Source organism: Trichosurus vulpecula, chromosome 8 (assembly GCF_011100635.1).
Source record: "Trichosurus vulpecula isolate mTriVul1 chromosome 8, mTriVul1.pri, whole genome shotgun sequence".
NCBI classification, from domain to species: Eukaryota; Metazoa; Chordata; class Mammalia; order Diprotodontia; family Phalangeridae; genus Trichosurus; species Trichosurus vulpecula.
Window position 1 is genome coordinate 65,575,711 of NC_050580.1, and position 20,721 is coordinate 65,596,431.

Sequence of the window (20,721 nt, forward strand, 5' to 3'; positions counted from 1 at the left end):
CCTCCAGCATGCCTGCCAGTGGGTAACAAATTGGAGTTAAGAGGCAAAGCTACTCCTAAATGGTCTCTGAAAGTAGGAGGGGGAGGCCTGACCCCTCAGAACTGAATGGAGGATGTTTTATAGGAATATACTCTTTAAAAAAACAAAAAAAAGATTAAGAAGTTTTAAATATCAAGGGTCTTCAGTACAGAGGGAGAAGCAGATTTGAAAGAGAAATGCAGTTAGTGTGAGAGTAACTTCTAAAGATCTCCCCCCAGGGGAACGAGGGGCTTGATACAAGAGGCGAGATAAATAGGCAAGCCGTGTGCTTACAAGATGCGCTCAATCTTTGGGGACTCTGGAAAAAAGCCGGCTCTCTCTAAGGAGCCATTTAATTGACAGGCTGTGATCTGGCAGCTCCGAACCTGCTGAGATCACAAGTAAACGATGGGCGTGGGAGTCTTTGCAGAACTGCAAGATGTGACCTCTGTTGGCTCCTTGGCTAATTGCTTTGAGGTGCTAAGATTCTAATAAGAAGGATGGATGCTATGTGCAGTCACTGGCGTTTCTTAATAACGGATTTCTACGGGGCTTTAAGATGTACTTTTTCATAGGTTTTTCTAATAATAGCCGGGAGGAGGGATGGGGGTGAGGAGAGGTAGTGGGAAGATTATTATCTCCATTTTATGGATAAGGAAATTGAAGCACAGAGGGGTTAGTGCCTTGCACATAGCTGGTAACTAGCCCTTAGTGACATGGAGCCAAAGCCAGGTTTCTTAAAGCTAAGTCTAGGGTTGACCCCTCGTCCATCATGTTACATGGCATAGTAGATGGGATTTTGGGTTTGGAGTAAGGGAGATTTGAATTCAGATCCTCCCTCTGATACTTACCAGTTATATGACCACTTAATTTCTCCTTGATTAAGTTTCCTCATTTTCAAAATAGCAGTAATTATTCTTGCTGTACATACCTCAGCAGGCTGGTAGCACCAAATCACGCTGTAATGCATAGTGAATGGAATGCTGGCTTGAAAATCAGGGAAACCTGGGCTCAAATCCCATCTCTGATACCTAGGAGCTGTGTGTCTGTAGGCAAGTCATCCATTTCCTCTGTGCCTTAGTTGACTTATCTGCAAAATGCGAACAAGAATAATCCCTGTTTTACCTTCTCAGTAGGGTTGCCAGGGCAGCTAGGTGGACTAATGGATAGAGTGCATGGTCTGAAGTCAGAAAGACTCATCTTTCTGGGTTCAAATCTGGCCTCAGGTACTTACTAGGTATGTGACCCTGGGCAAGTCACTTAACCCTGTTTGCCTCAGTTCCTCATCTGAGGAGAAGGAAATGGCAAACCATTCCAGTATCTTTGCCAAGAAAACCCTAAATGGGGTCACAAAGAGTCAAACGTGCCTGAAATGATTGAAATAGGGTTATTATGTATCTCTAATGAGATAATACATGCAAAGCACTTTAAGTCTTATGTAAATATCAGCTATTATTATGAATGAGAAGGGCCAAAGGGGGTTGTTATTTGATTTCTTCTCCAGATATGAGAAACTAAGGATAGAACAAGACTGAATTAGGCACAGCCAGATAGATAACTATGGTAAGAGGGCGCTCAGTCTATCTAGTCTTCACTTCTGTGGAGCAGAGGCTCAGCACAGACTTCTTCAGTGGAAGGGACCCAAAGAGGTCAACACATCAAACCCTCTGGAAGTCTGTCCTGTTCTCAAGTTCCTATGGGAGGAGACTGCCCTGCCCCTTAGTCACTTCTTGTTCAGAGATGCAGCCACAGTGCCTAAATTCAATCATGATAAACCTAGTGCCCCGAGAGAGGATGTGAGCAGCTGGAATCTAGGAAAGAGTCTCCAAAAAGTTTTGTTCAAACCACAACCCTCCTCCTCCATCCAGGTTCAGTTTTTCCATTGTGAGGGAAGGTCCGGATCACTGTTGCCCTAACCACCCCTGTACTTGATGGAGTCAGCCACACCTGCTTCCCCACCAATGTCTGGCAGGAACTTGCCCTTCTTGGGATAGTTTGGCTGGATTCCTCTTGCCTGAGCCCACAGTGAATAGGTCCATGGAACCCAAAACTAGACCAAAGGCTTTACTCCTTTCATCCCTGCCTGTGCTATGAAGTAGAGGTGGGATTTCTAAAGCATCAGGGCCTGGGTATGATGTGACTTTTATATGCAGTTCTTCTTCTTCTTCTTCTCCTTCTTCTCCTTCTTCTCCTTCTTCTCCTTCTTCTCCTTCTTCTCCTTCTTCTCCTCCTCCTCCTCCTCCTCCTCCTCCTCCTCCTCCTTCTCCTTCTCCTTCTTCTTCTTCTTCTTCTTCCCCTCCCACTTTCCATCTCTGTCTCTGTCTGTCTCTGTCTGTCTATCTATCTCTGTCTCTGTCTCCTCTCTTTCTCTCTTCTCTCTCTCTCTTTCTCTTCCCCCCCCCCCCGCCTTAACTCCCTCCCTCTCCCTTTCATTCTCCCTCTCCTTAAGAAATTCCACTGGCAAAGGCAAATAAATGGTGATTTGGCTTTCTATGAGTAAGATATTCCCTGGGTATGATATATTTTTTTGGGGGGAAATTATAGTCACAGAATCTGAGCCGAAGACATCCTTGGAGACCATCTAAGTCAACTACAATATGAGTGAGAACTGCCTTTATAACACCTCTGATGAGTTCTCATCCTGCCTCTGTCTGTGTGCCTGTAGTGATGGGGAGCTCATCACCTCCTGAGGGGGCCCATCCTGTTTTTAAATAGCTCTGTTTTTTAGGAACGTTTCCCTTATGGTGAGCCTAAATCTGTCTTATTGCAATATCTATTCATGCTGGAACCCTTGGTTTGGCCCTTTTGAACAAGTGGTCTATGTCAAATCCCTCTTCTAAGTCTTGCTCTTTAGATGAGTCATTGGAGTTAGATCTTTAAGTTTGGGGAAGATTTCCTTAGGCAGAGGTAGGAGGCAAAGGCATTCCCAACAAGGAAAAGGTCATCTCAAGGGCACATGGCATCTTTCTTGGAATTTTTTGTACCACGTGCCTAGAATGTTCTGTGGCTAGGCTCAGCTCAACGACAGCATTCTCACTGCCCAAGCTCATGGCGATACCAAACTGGTCAGATTGCTAGGGAGTCAGTCATCACTGGTGCTAGATTAGACCATTGTTGGATCAAGGATTTTGAGCTGTAAGGAAATAGTTTACATAGTATCAGAGATCTAGAGCTGGAAGGGACCTTCAAGGCTATCTAGTCCAACTTTCTCATTTTATGGTTGAAGAAACTGAGACCAGAATGGAAGTGACTTGTCCAAGGTCACAGCGTAAATGGTATAGCTGGGATTCCAACCCAGGTCTTTGGACTCAAAATCCAGAGCTGTTTCAAAAGCAACTGAGTTGGGCTCTCATTTGCAATTTTGGCTCTGAGGCTCCTCTTGTCTTCTTTTTTTATTTGTTTGTTGTGTAGTCATTTCATTGCAACTCTTAGTGACTCTACTTGGGATTTTCTTGGCAAAGATGCTGGAGAAGTTTGCCATTTCCTTCTAGAAGAGGAAACTGAAGCAAACGAGTTAAGTGACTTATCCAGGATCATACAGTTACTAAGTATCTGAGGCTAGATTTGAACTCACGAAGATGAGACTTCCTGACTCCCAGCCTGGTGTTCTAGCTCATGTGCCACCTAGCTGTCCTGTCTTCATTTTTCAGGGATGTTATCTTGAAAAGAAGTCAATATTCTTGTATTCCGTAATCAACTGAACTGGTGACATTTGTGATTCGATAACAGTCTAAAGAGCAAATTTACCTCCAGTCTTGCCTAGAGGAATCTCACTCAGTTTAACTTGAAATTTTTTATAATTTTTTTTTTATTTTTAATTTAAATTTATTTATTTGACATATTTAGTTTTCAGCATTGATTTTCACAATAGTTTGAATTACAAATTTTCTCCCCATTTCTACCCTCCCCCCCGACTCCAAGATGGCGTATATTCTGGTTGCCCTGTTCCCCAGTCAGTCCTCCCCTCTATCACCCCCTCCCCTCTCATCTCCTTTTCCCTTCCTTTCTTGTAGGGCAAGATAAATTTCTACGCCCCATTGCCTGTGTATCTTATTTTTTAATTGCATGCAAAAACTTTTTTTTTTGTTTTTGAATATCTGATTTTAAAACTTTGAGTTCCAAATTCTCTCCCCTCTTCCCTTCCCACCCACCCTCCCTAAGAAATCAAGCAATTTAACCTAGGCCACATGTATATCATTATGTATAACCCTTCCATAATACTCATGTTGTGAAAGACTAACTACAGTTTGCTCCTTCCCAACCCATCCCACTTTATTGAATTTTCTCCCTTGACCCTGTCCCCTTTCCAAAGTGTTTGTTTTTGATTACCTTCACCCCCACCTGCCCTCCCCTCCATCATCCCCCCCCTTTTATATTTTTTTCTTCCTCCCTCTTCTTTCCTGTGGGGTAAGATACACAACTGAGTATGTATGGTATTCCCTCCTCAGGCCAAATCTGATGGGGGCAAGGTTCACTCATTCCCCCCTCACCTGCCTTCTCCCCTCCTCCCACAGAACTGCTTCCTCTTGCCACCTTTATGTGAGATAATCCACCCCATTCTATCTCTCCCTATCTCCCTCTCTCAGTATGATGCTCTCTCATCCCTTAATTTCATTTTATTTCTTTTAGATATCTTCCCTTCATCTTCAACTCACCCTGTGTCACACATATATATACACATAGATATATACATACATACGCATTCACTTATATATATACATAAACATATATATATATATATGCATATTCCCTTCCGCTACCCTAATACTGAGGTCTCATGAATCATCCATGTCCTCTTTCCATGTAGGAATGTAAACAAAACAGTTCAACTTTAGTAAGTCCCTTGCAATTTCTGTTTCTTGATTACCTTTTCATGCTTCTCTTGATTCTTATGTTTGAAAGTCAAATTTTCTATTCAGTTCTGGTCTTTTCACTGAGAAAGCTTGAAAGTCCTCTATTTTATTGAAAATCCATATTTTGCCTTGGAGCATGATACTCAGTTTTGCTGGGTAGGTGATTCGAGGTTTTAATCCTAGCTCCATTGACCTCCGGAATATCGCATTCCAAGCCCTTCGATCTCTTAATGTAGAAGATGCCAGATCCTGGGTTATTCTGATTGGGTTTCCACAATACTCAAATTGTTTCTTTCTGGCTGCTTGCAGTATTTTCTCCTTGATCTGGGAGCTCTGGAATTTGGCGACAATATTCCTAGGAGATTTCTTTTTTGGATCTATTTGAGGAGGCGATCGATGGATTCTTTCAATTTCTATTTTGCCCCGTGGCTCTAGAATATCAGGGCAGTTCTCCTTCATAATTTCTTGAAAGATGATATCTAGGCTCTTTTTTTGATCATGGCTTTCAGGTAGTCCAATTATTTTTAAATTATCTCTCCTGGATCTATTTTCCAGGTCAGTGGTTTTTCCAAGGAGATATTTCACATTGTCTTCCATTTTTTCATTCCTTTGGTTCTGTTTTATAATATCCTGGTTTCTCATAAAGTCACTAGCTTCCACTTGCTCCAATCTAATTTTTAAAGTAGTATTTTCTTCAGTGGTCTTTTGGACCTCCTTTTCCATTTGGCTAATTCTGCCTTTCAAGTCATTCTTCTCCTCATTGGCTTTTTGGAGCTCTTTTGCCATTTGAGTTAATCTGTTTTTTAAGGTGTTATTTTCTTCAGTGTATTTTTCAGTATTTTTTTGGGTCTCCTTCAGCAAGTCATTGACTTGTTTTTCATGGTTTTCTCGCATCCTTCTCATTTCTCTTCCCAATTTTTCCTCTACTTCTCTAACTTGCTTTTCCAAATCCTTTTTGAGCTCTTCCATGGCCTGGGACCAGTTCATGTTTTTCTTGGAGGTTTCTGTTGTAGGCTCTTTGACTTTATTAATTTCTTCTGTCTGTATGTTTTGGTCTTCTTTGTCAGCAAAGAAAGAATGCAGAGTCTGAGACTGAGTCTCGGTGCGTTTTCGCTGCCTGGCCATAATCCCAGCCAACTAACTTGACCTTTGAGTTTTTCAGTGGGGTATGACTGCTTGTAGACTACAGAGTTCTATGTTCCACGTTTGGAGGGGAGGTGCCAGCTCTGCCGCACCAGCACTGCTCCTTCCCCAAGGACCCCCAACCCGAACTGGGCTCAGATCTTTGGCAGGCTGTGCACCCCTGCTCTGATCCACCACTTAATTCCTCCCACCAGGTGGGCCTGGAGCCAGAAGCAGCAGCAGCCGTAGCTGCCCCACCTCCGCTGCCCCCGGGGCTGGAAGCCGAACCGCGAACTCCTTCCACTCCTGCAGCTTTTCCCACTAACCTTCTCCGCAGTCTTTGTTGTTTGTGGGTCGAGGGGTCTGGTAACCGCTGCAGCTCACATATTCAGGGCACTAGGGCTCCCTCCGCCCGGCTTCTGGTCTGGATGGTCCACGCCGCTCAGGCTGGGCTCTGCTCCACTCCGTTCCCAGCTCCCAGCTCCGTGCGGGATAGACCTCACCCAGAGACCATCCAGGCTGTCCTGGGCTGGAGCCCTGCTTCCCTCTGCTGTTCTGTGGGTTCTGCCGTTCTAGAATTGGTTCAGAGCCATTTTTTATAGGTTTTGGAAGGACTCGGGTACGGAGCTCACTCTAGTCCGTGCTTACCAGCCGCCATCTTCTTTTATAATTTTTTTTAAAAAAGCTAGGACTACTGTCCAGTTATTCTGGAACTCACTGACTAGAAAGCAGCCTCCAAAGGAGCATATATGAAAAGGCAGTTGATTGATTCTGTCACATTTACTCAGGGAAAGAGTCTATGCTTCTTACATCTCAAGACCATTAGTAAAAGGTCCTAAGATATCTTCAAAGCCCAGATCTCCTTATTTCTTTGCACATAAATGGTAGTTCATTTTCCTATCAAGTTTCCATTTAGTTGTGGTTTTGACTAAAGAGATACTCTTTTCCTGAAGAGCAGAGCTCTAGTTTACGAACAAAATCATATTATATGGAACTATTTGTGGAAGACCGTCTGTCTTAACCTGATGCCTCAACAATTCTTGGGGAGAGGGTGATTCTGGTTTCTTGAAGGGCCACCCTACAGGAGTATAAGCTCTAGCAGGTCATACTGGGCTAGAAAAGCTTCAAATCTGGGAATCTGGAAATGAATGGTGTATTTGTGGTTAGCAACAGCCTTCTTCTTGTTGTTTAGTTGTATTTGGCTCTGTGATCCCATTTGAGGTTTACTTGGCAAAGATACTGGAGTGGTTTGCCATTTTCTTCTCCTCAGATGAAGAACTGAGGCAAACAGGGTTAAGTGACTTGACCAGGGTCACACAGCTAGTAAGGATCTGAGGGCAGATTTGAGCTTCGGAAGATGAGCCTTTCTGACTTCAGGATTGATACTCTATCCACTGTCCTACCTAGCTATACCAGCCTAGTTAAGTTTAAAGAGGTTTGTTCCTAAGTGGGCTAGAAGCCAACAAGGTTGTAAGCCCAACTATTCTCCAAAAGCACCAATTGAATTGTGGGGGGGGGCGGGGTTACAGTTTGTGTCGGTAGAAGGAGAACCCAAACTGTTGAAATGAAGTGGCTCTGAGGTGTTAATGTCTAAGTGCATGGCCATCTCTCCCATTTTGAAAAGATGACTGTTTTTTTTTATCATATCTTATATGGCATATTGTAACTCTTCTGTTCAAACAATGGCATCAAGGGATGCAGAATTTTAGCTTCTCCAGCCAATATTTTGCTTTGCCTCCCCATTACTTTTCAGACATCTTCAGGCAAACGATATTACATACTGCCTTCAACATCTTCTTTTTCCAAACAAATATAAACTTGATTTGATGAATCCCCTTGTCCCACCCACACTCTATGATATTTGCTTACACAATTTTGATTCAAATCCCACTTTTTAAGAGACAGAAAACCTGTCTCAGTGTTCTTCAACCAACCAACCGACAAGCATTTACTAAATGCCTACTATGTAGTAGGCATTGGTGCTAAGCAAAGGCAAAAATGATGTGTTGTGTTTGACCTTAAAATGACCCACCCTCACCAAATAGATGGGCTTCTTGGGTTAGGTGGAGGAAAAGGGGAGGGTGGCCAGTTAGAAAGAACATTTCAGCAGCATATGGTTTAATAGATTGATGGCTTCTGCCCAGCATCTCGGAACTGTTAAAAAATGCATCTGTGAGTTAGGGAAAAAAAGGCTGAGAATAGAGAGCTCGTTTTCTGGCACCTCTGGTCTATATGGGGATGATTATTCCCACATTTTCTGGGTTTGATCCCAGGTTTTCTACTGTTTCTCTTAAGAATACTTATTTAAGACAGCTAATTTTGGCAATTAAGCTTAATTTAAACCTTACTAATTTTAATAGTATTCATTCTAGTGTTTGCTACCTCTCCACCTGCCATCCACTTAATCATGCCTCACCCTCCTGTGTCTCACTGAGCTCTCTTTTCTAAGCCTGCTGCGGTAGGAATCGGAGCTCTTGCTAATCATCCATATTGTGCTGTTCTCTACTTGACTATGTATGTTAATTTTGTCTCGCCAATGAAATTGGAAACCCTTTGACAGTGAGGGTCATATCCCGCAGCCCTTGTATCCTCTATGCATCTGAGATCAGTGTTAGACACCCAAGAGGTGTTGGATCAATCAAGTGTTTGCATGAGTATTTAACAACATTTAGATGAATAGCCCATGGAATTTTTAACTCTAGTATGCATATCTGGGACTGATAGGGTAGATGGAAGAGGAAAGAGTAACGGATTTGGACGCAGAAGTCTTGGCATTAAAACTCAGCCAGGCACTTCATTACCAATGTGATCTTAGGAATGTCATTTAATTTCTCAGGGTCCCAATTTCCTTATCTTTAAAATGAGGAAGTAGGACTTAGATGACCTCTGAGATGACTTGAAGGTCTAAATCTGTGGTTCTAAAAGTGAAGGTGAGAGGGAATCCAATTCTGCCATGGGGGACAGATGTGCAAAGTCATGGTGACAGGACATGGAATGTCAAGTCCTGGAAATGGTTGTTATGTCAGTTTGGTTGGAACAGAAGATGAGTGGAAGGATGTCATATACAGGTCTATAAAGTGTGAGTGGAGACAGATCGTAGAGGGATTTTGATTCTTTTGTATTTTATCTTAGAGACAGGTGTATGCTGGAGCCAGCTCAAACTGGTTCTGGAGAGTGGATTGTTAAAATTTTGGTGGAAATTGTCAAATGCTATAAATCAGGGCTTGGTTTATTGTCTTGTTGAATGTCTAGACTTAAGAAAGAGAAGGAGAAAATGTTAAAAATGCAGATAAAACTTCGAAGTGTTGTACATATATAAATACATACATATACATATGTGTGTATGTATACATGTATTTCTCAGAAAGCTGGTTGTTAAACATTTATCAGCACACCACTTTCTAGAGGTAATAGGAAAACACTGCAGAGTTCTGAGCAGGAAGTAACATTCTGAGTCTTGTGTCTTAGGAATATTTGTCAGTTGTATAGAGCTTGGAGTGGAGAGCAAATAGACTGAAAGTATTGAGATTAATTAGGTGGCTGTTGGAATAAATTAGGTGACATGTGATGAGGGCCTGAAGTAGAGCAGTGGTAAATGGGAGAGGGAGACAGTTACAAGAGATTGTGAGATAGAACTGAGAAGTCTTGGTGATTGATTAGACATGTATAGTGAGGGAAAGGGCAGTCAGGGATGACTCTAAGTTTGAGAATCCAGGTAGATATAAGGATGGCGATGTTCTTAACAGAAACAGGAAAGTTGAAAGAGGGGCAGGTTTGGGGTAGAGAGTGGAGATAATGTTCTGGTAATATTGAATTTCATATCATAAATTATATTTAGAGCTAAACAGGACTTTATGGATTGTCTAGTCCAATCCAGTCCTTTTACAAATGAGGAAGTGAAGCACAGAAATATTAAACGTATTGACTTAAGTCACATAAGGAATAAATGACACACCTGGGAGCTGAACCGAGGTTCTCTGATTCTAGATCCAGTAATCTTTCCACTGTATCCCATTGCATGGGAATGAAGCATTCAGGTGTAGGTGTTCAGCAGGAAGTGGGCTATTTGGTCAAGCCAGTGAGGATTTAGCAAGTGCTTATCATGAGCCGGGCACTGTGCTAAATGCTGAGGACACAAAGAAAGATAAAAAACAGTGCTTGCCCTCAGGATACTCTTATTCTAAAGGGGGAGTCAACATTTAAATAACTAGGTTTACCCAAGTCATACAGAGAAAATGGGAGGTAATCTGAAAGGAGAAGGCACTAATAACTGGGGAGACTCTGAAAGGCCTAATGGTAGTACTTGAGCTGAGTCGTGAAGGTATCTAGGGGAACTAAGAGATGGGGTCAAATGGGAGAGAAAGGCATGGGGGACAGTCAGCGAAAAGGCACAGGGATGGGAGATGAAGCCTTCTGTTTGAGAAATAGCTGATAGGCCAACAGAATCAGATCATAGAACTGGTAGAGGACAGTATAGTAAATGAAAACCAGGAAGGTCTGATGGGGGGATATTAGGAAGACCTTTAAAGGTCAGACTTTATATTTGATATTAGACCTAATAGGGAACCATTGGAGTTTATTGGTTAGTGAGAGGACATGGTCAGACCTATACTTTAGAAAAGTCACTTTGGCAGTTTCATGGCAGAAGGATGGATTAGAGTGGGGAGAGGCTTGAGGCAGGGAGACTGAAGTAATGAGGGTCTGAACTAGCATGGTGGCTATGTGAAGAGAGAGTAGGAGACTCATATAAGACATGCTGTAAAGGTAGAAATGACAAGACTAGTAATCGATTGGATATTTGGGGTCAGCGAGAGTGAGGATTCGAGAATGACACCAAGGTTGCAAACCTTGGTGACTAGGCGTATGATGGAGCTTTTGACAATATAGAGAGGTTTGGCAAAAGAGAGAATTTGGGGGAAAAGACAATCGGTTCTGTTTTGTTTCTGTCGAGTTTCAGATGTCAAAAAGGCAGCTTGTCACTTGAAAATTGCTCAGGGAAGCGTAGGGCTATGCATGGAGATTTAGAATAATCTGCATAGAGATAATAATTGAACTCATGAGAGCTGATGACACAATCACATGACAGAGTAATAGAGGAAAAAGGGAAGAAGGCCTAGAACAGAGGCTTGTGGACCCCCACAGTCAGTGGGTATTGATTGATGAAGGCTCAGCAAAAGAGACTGAGGAAAGGACAGATGAGGGAGAAGGAGAACCATGGCCTAGATAGGGAGGCAGGGCCATTAAAAACTAGAGAGGACAGAGTATCTAGGTGGAAGCGGTCAGCAATGTCATATGCTGCAGAGGTCAAGCAGGATGATGATCAAGAAAAGGCTTTTAAGTCTGGTGGTTAAAAGAAAGGGGATGGGAATAAGCAAATGTGAAGTGCCTACTATATTCCAAGCACTGCCCTAGGTGCTTTACAAATACTGTGTCATTTGACCCTCACAATAACCCTGGCAGGTAAGTGTTATTATTAATCTCATTTTGCAGTGGAGGAAACTGAGGCAGACAGAAGTTAATTGGCTTGCTAGGGCCACGTCCCTAGTAAATGTCTGAGGCCAGATTTGATTTTAGGTCTCTCTGACTTCAGGTCCAGCGCTCAGTCCACTGTGCCACCTAGCTGCCCTTATAACATTAGTAACTTTGGAGAAATCAGTTTCAGTTAATAGCGAGGTTGAAAGTCATATGCTAGCATTAAGCAGAAGATTGGGGGAGGGGAAACAAAGATGCAAGAATAAATGGCTTTCTTAGGAAGTTTGACTGAGGGGAGGAGTGATGCAGGACAGTAGCCTGGATGAAAGGATCTACTGAGGTCATTTTCTTTAGGATGGGGAAGACCTCAGGAACAGCAAAAGAACAAATAGATGAGAAGAGATTCATGATTACTGAGAGAGTGGGGATGGAAAGGCAATGAGCTGGAGAGAATATAGATGGGGATGGCATAGAGAATGCATGGAGGGGTATGGGCTTTGGCAAGGAGAAGGCTCACTTCTTTATCAGACCCTGAAATGAAGGAGGTAATGGGGGGAGATGTCTGAGGAGAGAACGTAGATAGGGATGGCATAAGGGATGCATGCAGGGGCATTGGCTTTGGCAAGGAGAAGGTTCACCTCTTTATCTGACACTGAAATGAAGGAGGAAATGGGGGGAGATGTCTGCATGATATGAAATAAGGAGGAGTGAAGAAGGAGGCTTCCAGGTTTTCAGTGTAGTATAGATCTGTGTCCTCAGCTGAGAGGGTGGGAAGATCAATGCTGGGTTTGGAATATCCACTGTGCAGAGTAGAATAGTGACCTTATTAAGGAGAGGTAGAATGATTGCCTTGTTGAAGTGAGGGCTCAGTTGAGAGAAGATAACAGAAATTTGTAGTGGATCCATTCAACGTGGTTTTGTGCTTTCTTTTAGCACTGGTCAGAAGCATGTGGATAGAAGCAAAACAAATGGTAGGCCTAATCCTAGTTGGAGTTTTGGTAAGGCATAATCAATGATAGGCAAGGGGCAAGGGATTTCAGAATACAGGAAAATTGAATTAGTTTACCAAGGAGTTGAGATAAGGAAGGGAGGAGAATGATGACCTGGAAAAAATATTGAGAGTGATGATCTGGAAAAATATTGAAATGTGGGAGGAGAGAAGGTCACAGTGAAGATCAAAGAGCAGGCTTCAGGGTGGTGAGGCATAAGGAAAGGTTGAATGATAGATCATGATCAGATAATGGAATACTATAGCTGGTCAACACTGAAGTGGAATACTTGGTTAATGACAAAATTAATAGTATGATCCCTCTGTGCATCAGAGGTGGACTTGAGGAATAGGTCATGTGAACTAGGTAGATTGAACAAATAACAAGTTGAGGTATTATGGAGAGAATCAGTATACAGAGAGTCCCCTAGTATGAGGGCAGGATTAGGGGGTTGAGAATAACTGTGAGCCAGGAACTGACTTCATTGAGGAAAGATGAATGTCCTGGGGGCATCAGTAGGTAAGTACCAACTGTATCTGGATTGGGTGATCAATTTGGATAGCGTGAACCTTAAAGGAGGAGTTGTTGCTAAATGATGGTGGTAGAGGTAGTCTTGAAGGGGCAGTGAGGAGTAAGGAATAATCTCACTCCTCCAACAATACCACAGAGTTAGGGATATAAAAGAAATATTAACCAGTTCTCAAAAGAGTGGCAAGGGAAGGGATGCCATCAGTAATGAGCCAGGTATCAGAAAGTGACAGTAATATGGTAAAAGTGAGAAAGGAAGAGGCTTAAGATGAAAGACATTTTAATTAAAGAGCAGGAATTACAGAGGGCAAAATGGAAGAGGTGCTCAAATTTGGAGTGGGGGCAGTGGGAGGGGGATCAGGTTGAGGTGGATGGAAGCAAGGAAACAGGCAGATGGGGATTTAGAATCACTGAAATTGGAAGAGATGTGACTATGCTGGTGTGGGGGAGAGACAGGCCATCGAGGGAGACATATGATTAGACTGTTTGATGTTCTCCCTCATGGTCCAGCCTCCTGGCAGGTGGCAATGTTATTTCCTGTGACACCCAAAGAGTCCTTCCTCACAGTGGTCAGGAGCAGGAAAATAAGAGGTGGTGAATTCTTTCTTACCTGTACTGGGCAAGGCCCTAAAGGGGAAGAGGGGGTAAAGGTGATCTTATTCCTTTAGTAGGCCAGCACTGGAGATGCCTCTGGCACAGGACCAGATATAACCAGGAGGCAATTGGAGGGGTCTTGTCCCCAGTGGCATGCAGGCTGGTTGGTGCTGGAGACACTGGTGGGGCATGAGGTCATGTACAAGACCAGGATGAGATTTGGAAGTCTTCTATATAGAGGCGATAGTTGAACCTGTGGAAGGTGATGAGATGATGATGATGATAGTGACAGAGAGAGAGAGACAAAGAGATACAGTGACAGAGAGAGACAGAAAGACAGACAGACAGAAAGAGAGACAGAGAGATAGAGACACACCAAGATAGACACAGGCAAAGAGAGAAATAGAGGCAGAGACAGAGACAGAAAGAAAGAGAGACAGGGATAGAGACAGACAGAGAGAGACAGATACAGTATATAAGCAGAAGAGGCGAGCCTAGCCCTGGAGAAAATCTACTCTTAGTGGGTGGAAAATTTATCATGATTCAGGGAGGGGATAAAAGCATTTATTAAGCACCAAATATATTCCAGACACAAGATTTACAAATATTGTGTCATTTTGATCCTCATAATAACCCTGGGACATAGGTACAAGTATTGTCCTAATTTTACAGCTGAGGAAACCAAGGCAGACAGAGATTAGTGACTTGCCCAGGGTCATACAATTGTTAAATATCTGAGGCTGGATTTGAACTCTGATCTTCCTGGACCCCAAGCCCAGCACTCTATCCATTGTTCTACCTAGTTGTTGTTGCTGCTGCTGCTACTACTACTAAGCAAAGAAGAATCATAAGAGTGTCAAGTAGGAGAAGAACCAATAGGGAGAAGTGTGTCTTGGAAGCTAAAGGAGGAAAGAGTATATGGGATGAGGGAGAAGTCAACAGTATCCAAAGCTACAGAGAGATCTCTGGGGAAAGTTCATTGGAGTTAGCAGTTAAGAGATCGCTGTTAACATTGGAGAAAAAAGTTTCAGTTCAGTGTCTCAACCTTCCTGAGTCTCAGCTTTCCCATCTGCAAAATGGGAATAGTAACAGATGCATTGCTTCACAGAACTTTGTAAGCCTTAGAATGTTCTATACATGTGAGATATTATTACTACTGGAGTTGAATTGCATTTTTCCAGTCACTCTTTTGTGCCTCCTCCCATCCTTCCCATCTTCTGGTTGCTTTATTGAGGTCTTTATATCCAGTGTCTTTGATCCTCCCTCCTGAATGAATCCCTTTATTTCCCTAATCATTTCTTTTTTGGACTCCCTCCAGTGTAGCCTTACTTTCTTGCCTCAGAGATGCGTCAAAGGTGGTACAGAGTTTCAGCCCTCTTTACCCCACTGAGTGGCTATCTCCTGACTCTTCTGTAACTCAAACCCACATAGCTTGGGCCACAGCTCAGAATAGCCTGAGTGCTTTGGCTAAGGCACAGCGCTGCAGATGCATCTAACATTCTCTCTGCTATCGCCCTGTCATCTAGCGTTACTGCTTTCCAGGTTTCTCTCACCTAGACGCTAACAAAGCTTCAGATTATTTTTACCAATGAGAGATGGATTTGACATTTTTCCCCCAGAGTTTAATTTCTTAGTTTTTATTTCCTCTGCCTTTTTAGGCCTCTGATATAATAGACACAGATTAGTGCGTGTCCATAAACATTCCCATGGGAAACCTTTTTGGACATAACGCCTTCTCTCCCTTTTTGCAAGATTGTTAAGTTGGTCAAAGTTATCTTTGGTACCTGCCAGAGTACTGTAAGGGGAGATACTGAGTCACAAAATCAAAGAGTCATAAATTGTGAGAGTTGGAGAGGGTCATCTAGTTTAACTTATACTTAATGAGTTATGGGTCAGGACGACTTCGGTGCTGGTGTTACCTGTTGTTACTCAGATTTGGCTATGTAGGCAGCCTGTGTATATGGTTGGTTCTCTTTGTAGATCTCTTTATTACTTATATTCTACTTGAAATAAAATAAGATGCAAAATCACACTGTATCAAACACATGTCCACACAGCACTAAGGCAAACCTCTCACTCTTTTCGCATTGAACCACTGATTATTAGTCCCTCTCTCTCCCCAAACTGTTGGTTAGGGCACGGTGTAAATAAGGTTTAAAACGATGGAGCCTCTTCCCATCTGGGTCAATCACTTTTTTCTGGTACATGATTATAGGCCGTGCCTATGGGCTATTTGAAATAGCTGTTGGATTTGGAGTCAGTAGTCCTGACATCCAAACCTAGCTATGCCATGGCTGGCATATGTCAGCTTGCCTGCCATTCTCCATTTCTGAGATTTAGCTTTCTTTCCTATAAAATGAGGGGTAGTGGTGATGGGCTAGGTGACCTCTAAAGTCCCTTAAGATCATACGATCATAGATTTAGAGCTAGGAGGGACCTCAGAGGTCATATCGTCCAAGAATCCAATACCCTTATTTTACAGGTAAGGAAACTGAGGCTCAGACAGGTTGTGACTTGCCCAAAAACTTGTATGTAATTAAAGGTAGGGCCAGGATTTAAGCATTGAATTCTTTGACTCCAAATCCTGCATTCTTTCTATTATACCATGAAATAAAGAAATATGCTTCAGCATTGAAGAGTTAGGTACGCATCAACAGTATATATCCTCACAAAAAATAGAGTAATTCACAGCAGGGCATTTACATACAGAATATCAGGTAGCATATGATTTAAGGTCAAGTGAGCAATTAAGAGAGTATTTTTGAGTTTTTATTTTTATCTTATTTATTTCATTTTTTTAAAAATCTGGTCTTCCTGTCTTGTCCAGGCTGGATTGCCAGGGTTCCTCACAGGCTCAGTACCACTTTGATCATCATGGGAGCTTCTATTTGCTTTATTTTGTTACTGGGGATGATTTGTCCCTCCTTAGGAAATGTTGTACTCCTCCCCTTATTCTTCCTCGTCATCCATTTTCAGAGGCTCACCATTTTAATGCCAAGCTTAATGTACTGCTGCTTGGAGCGCTTGAGCTTAAGAAATGAAACTAGCCTCAGCCTCCCCGGTAGCAAGAATTACAAGAATGAGCCATTACACCCAGCTCAGAGAGTGTTTTGAAATATTAGAGGAGCAGGAGATCAATTTTAGTGAAATGGATAGGAGGAAGTAGGACTTGGTTTAGATCTTGAAAGATCAATAGGACTTGTACAGGCAGAAATGTGTTTGGAGATCATTCTGTGAGCAATATCCAGAGGAAGTTATTAAGGCATCTTCATTTGTAAAAATTAGCAAGAAAAGCAACAATAAGCCAACCAGGATCTATTAAATACTCACAATGTGTTAGGCACTCTGCATACAAAACAAGTTCAAAAAAAGAGAATGCCTGCCCTCAAGGAGCTCACATTCTATTGGGGGAGACAACATACCAATAATTATGAACATAAATGTAAGGAAAAAAACCTGTGTGTGTGTGTGTGTGTGTGTGTGTGTGTGTGTGTGTGTGTATTTATAGCAGCTCTTTTTGTAGTGATATCTGGAAACTAAGGGGATATCTATCAATTGAAGAACAGCTGAACAAATTATGGTATATGAATGTAATACAATATGGTTATCCCGTAAGAAATTATCAAAGAGATAATTTCAGAGAAACCTGAGAAGGCTTCTCTGAACTGATGCTGAATGTGGCTAACAGAACTTGGAGAACAACTTACATAATATAACCGTATTGCAAAGTAAAACAACAGGGCAGCTAGGTGGCCCAGTGGATGGTGTGCTGGGCCTGGAGCTAGGAAGATTCATCTTCCTGAGTTCAAATCTGGCCTACCAGCTGTGTGACCCTGGGCAAGTTAATTTACCCTCTTTGCCTCAGTTTCCTCATCTGTAAAATGAGCTGGAGGAGAAAATGGCAAAGCACTGCAGACTCTCTGCCAAGAAAACTTCAAATGGGGTCATGAGGAGCCAGACATGATTGAAATGACTGAGCAACAGCAAGGTCAAATAACAGAAACAACAGTGACTTTGAAACACAAGATCTCTGATCTATTTAACAATCAACTGGGATTCCAAAAGAAGGATGGTGAAATATTCCACTCACCTCCTTATAGAGTGGGAATAGGCTAAAACTACACAAAAAGACACCCATTTTTACACTCAACCAATGTGGGAATTTAGTTTTGCTTCATTATATTTATTTGTTACTAGGGTTTTTCTTTTCTTTTTTTTCTCCAGTGGGGTGGTGGGAGGTGAGAAGAAGGAGGAGATATTTGTTATAAAGTTGCCTAGCCAAAAAAAGTCCTTGAAACATTAAAAAGAAATTCACAAAAGACAAAGAAGGAAGGCCTGAAGGAAACATGGAGAAGTAAGACAGCTTTGAAAGTTACATGTTGCATTCATTACATACTTAATAGGAAAAGCTGTATGTAACAGAGATGTGCAGTTTTACATATAATCTCTTTTTATTTTGTATTTTGTATATGGAAATGCTTATTTTATTTGGTACTTGTTAAGTTCAGAATTTTGAAAAATATATACGTAATGCCTAACTTCTTTCAAGATGCAATTCAAATACCAGCAACTACATGAGGCCTTCACAAATCTCTCAGACTGCTAGTAAGTGCCTCTCCCTCAAATTACCTTGTATTTACTTTATATATAATGGGTATATACATGTATGGATATGTTGATATAAGACCCTTGAGGGAAAGGACTGCTTCATTTTTGTCTTTGTATTCCCAGAGCCTAACATGGTACCTGGCCCATAGCATGGAGTGTCTTGATCAATTAATCTTGTAGATGGCAATCCATCCATGCTTGTCTTATCGAGACTGCTTTTACTCAAGTGTCTTCCTAGTACTTCCAGGATCCAAATGCTTCTGTTTAGTGTTTACAACTCTTCACAATATGGCCCCTTTTCTACCTTTCTAGTCTTGGAAGCACAGTGCTAGGCATATACAAAGAGCTTAATAAATGCTTATTGACAGGCTTACTGATTCTTGGCAATGTCTTCCTGTAGGTTCGCTAAAGAGGGTCAACTCAATTTGCTGATTTCTTTTGACGTTGGGAACGTGGAACACACAAGCTATCTGTTGGTTATCTGTCTTGCCATGTGATCAGCTCAGTTTCTTTTTTGGTTATGCATTTCTTTGATTAAATCTTTTAATATAGTCTGTGTGTGTATATATATACATATATGTGTATATGTTATATATATATATATATACACATCTGGTAATATCTGCTATTAAATGAAACAATCTGAAGCCTGGAAGGTGATCTATTCCCTCAGCCTCGGGTCAGGCTAGCATCTTTATCTTTTCAGGACAAGGCCCATGGTTCTTGTGGTGTCCCAGCTTCACAGATATACTTGTTTAAAAGGCATTCCCTTCTAAAGACAAGCTGAGCAAGGCAAGATACTATCAGATCCAGGCTTGCTCAGTCAGAAGCACTCTCCCCTTATTTTTCCTCATTACTGTGAGGCTATTGCTTAACCATAATTTGAATTTTTCTTTGCTGTTTTTCTGTTCAGTTTCCTTTTTTTCTGATATCTCAGTTGGTCTTCACAACATCCATTCGAGCTAAGTGTTATAGATCAAGTGTGATATTTGTAAAAAGCACATAGCACATTGCCTGGCACATAGGCTCATTCCTTCTATCCCCTCTTTATAATTCTCTCTCTTCAGTCTATAATAATGAACACAACAGAAACTAGACGTCTTTGCCCCCAAGCCCATTTGTTATTGGCTTTTGCAGTGGGAAGTTATGTTTTTTTGTTTCTTTTTGAAAGATTCATCTAGGCATATCTCCTTATATATTGGCATCCTCTGCCCTCATCCTTTTTCAGACAATGAATTCTCAGAAGGCAAGGACTGAGAGGAAGTGTGGTATAGTGGTAACAGTGTTCTGTGGGGAGATAGGAGACCTGGTTTCAAATCTTGCTTTTTAAATGTGTGTGTATGTGTGTATATATATATATATATATATATATATATATGTATGTATGTATGTATATATACACACATACATAATTTATTTATTTTAAACATTCATTTAAAAATTCTTTTTGAGTTCCAAATTCTTTCCCTTCTTCTAGTCCCTCCCCTACCCCAAATTTTGCTTTTTTATTTTATATTTTTGGAAATTGATTAGTTGATGTCAGAAAAAAAAAAACCAAAAACAAACTTCCTAACAATAAGAGCTATCTAAAAGTATAATGGGCTGCTCTAGGAGGTAGTAGGTTTCCCCTTATTGGTGGTCTTCAAGTAAAAGCTGGATAACTATTTGTCAAGTACATTAATAGTGTAGATTGTTTGTCATGGGTAATTCACCATACTTCCGAGAGTCACAGCATCTTTATTTGGAAAATGGGGAAAAGAGTACTTCTGCTACCTACGTTATAGAGCTGTTGTGAAAAAATTGTTTGGTAAGTATGAGTAGTTATCACTTGACTTTGTATTCCCCCTGTGTCTGGCATATGTGCTTAATATGTACTTATTAAATTGAATTAAAACCCCATTTGGTGTTAATATATGTATTTGCTTCAGCAATTTCCTAGCCAACTGACCTTGTGTTATTTTCCTTCTCCCCTCCCTTTTTTGGGGTATGTATCACAGCAAACAGTAAACACATTCAATGGCTTCATGGGATAGATGGTGAAGTTTGGGTCTGGATTATGGGAGAAGCCCCAGGTGACAAGCCATATGAACAGATTTCGGAGGAGCTGATAGCAGAAAGGGCAAGACGACAGGCCCAGAAGGAGGCCGAGGAACTCTGGTGAGGGGACACAAACATGGAGTCATGGACAGGGCGTTGATTGAGAGACAGAGGATCTGCAGTGTAAATTTCCGCCCTGACACTTTTTAGCTAATTGACCTCGGGCAAATCACTCTACCCTATTTCCCTGTAAATTAAGGGGTTGGACAAAATGAGCTCCAAGCTCTCTTCTAGTTCTAAATCTTGTCATTTTAGGACCTCGTTTGATGGAGGGAAGCCAGGATGGTGGCAAGATAATGGATTCTGTAAAATTCAGGGCCTAAATGGATTGGTTTCTTGGCAGATCCTGGGGGTGACAGTTATGCAGTTAGTTAGCTTTCTGAATGGAACAATAGTTTAAGATACTTTCTAGGAAGGGTTATCTGAGGGCCTTCTTGACA

At 41.7% G+C, this 20,721-nt stretch overlaps 1 protein-coding gene across 1 annotated transcript in view; it reads left to right on the plus strand.

Moving 5' to 3' along the window:
• SH2D4B (SH2 domain containing 4B) overlaps positions 1-20,721 on the plus strand; it is a 191,707-nt gene that overhangs the window by 47,374 nt on the left and 123,612 nt on the right. The window contains exons 3-4 of the mRNA XM_036737088.1: positions 13,877-13,891; positions 20,182-20,341. Coding sequence (XP_036592983.1) covers positions 13,877-13,891; positions 20,182-20,341 — 175 coding nt within the window. The remainder of the gene's footprint in view (positions 1-13,876; positions 13,892-20,181; positions 20,342-20,721) is intronic.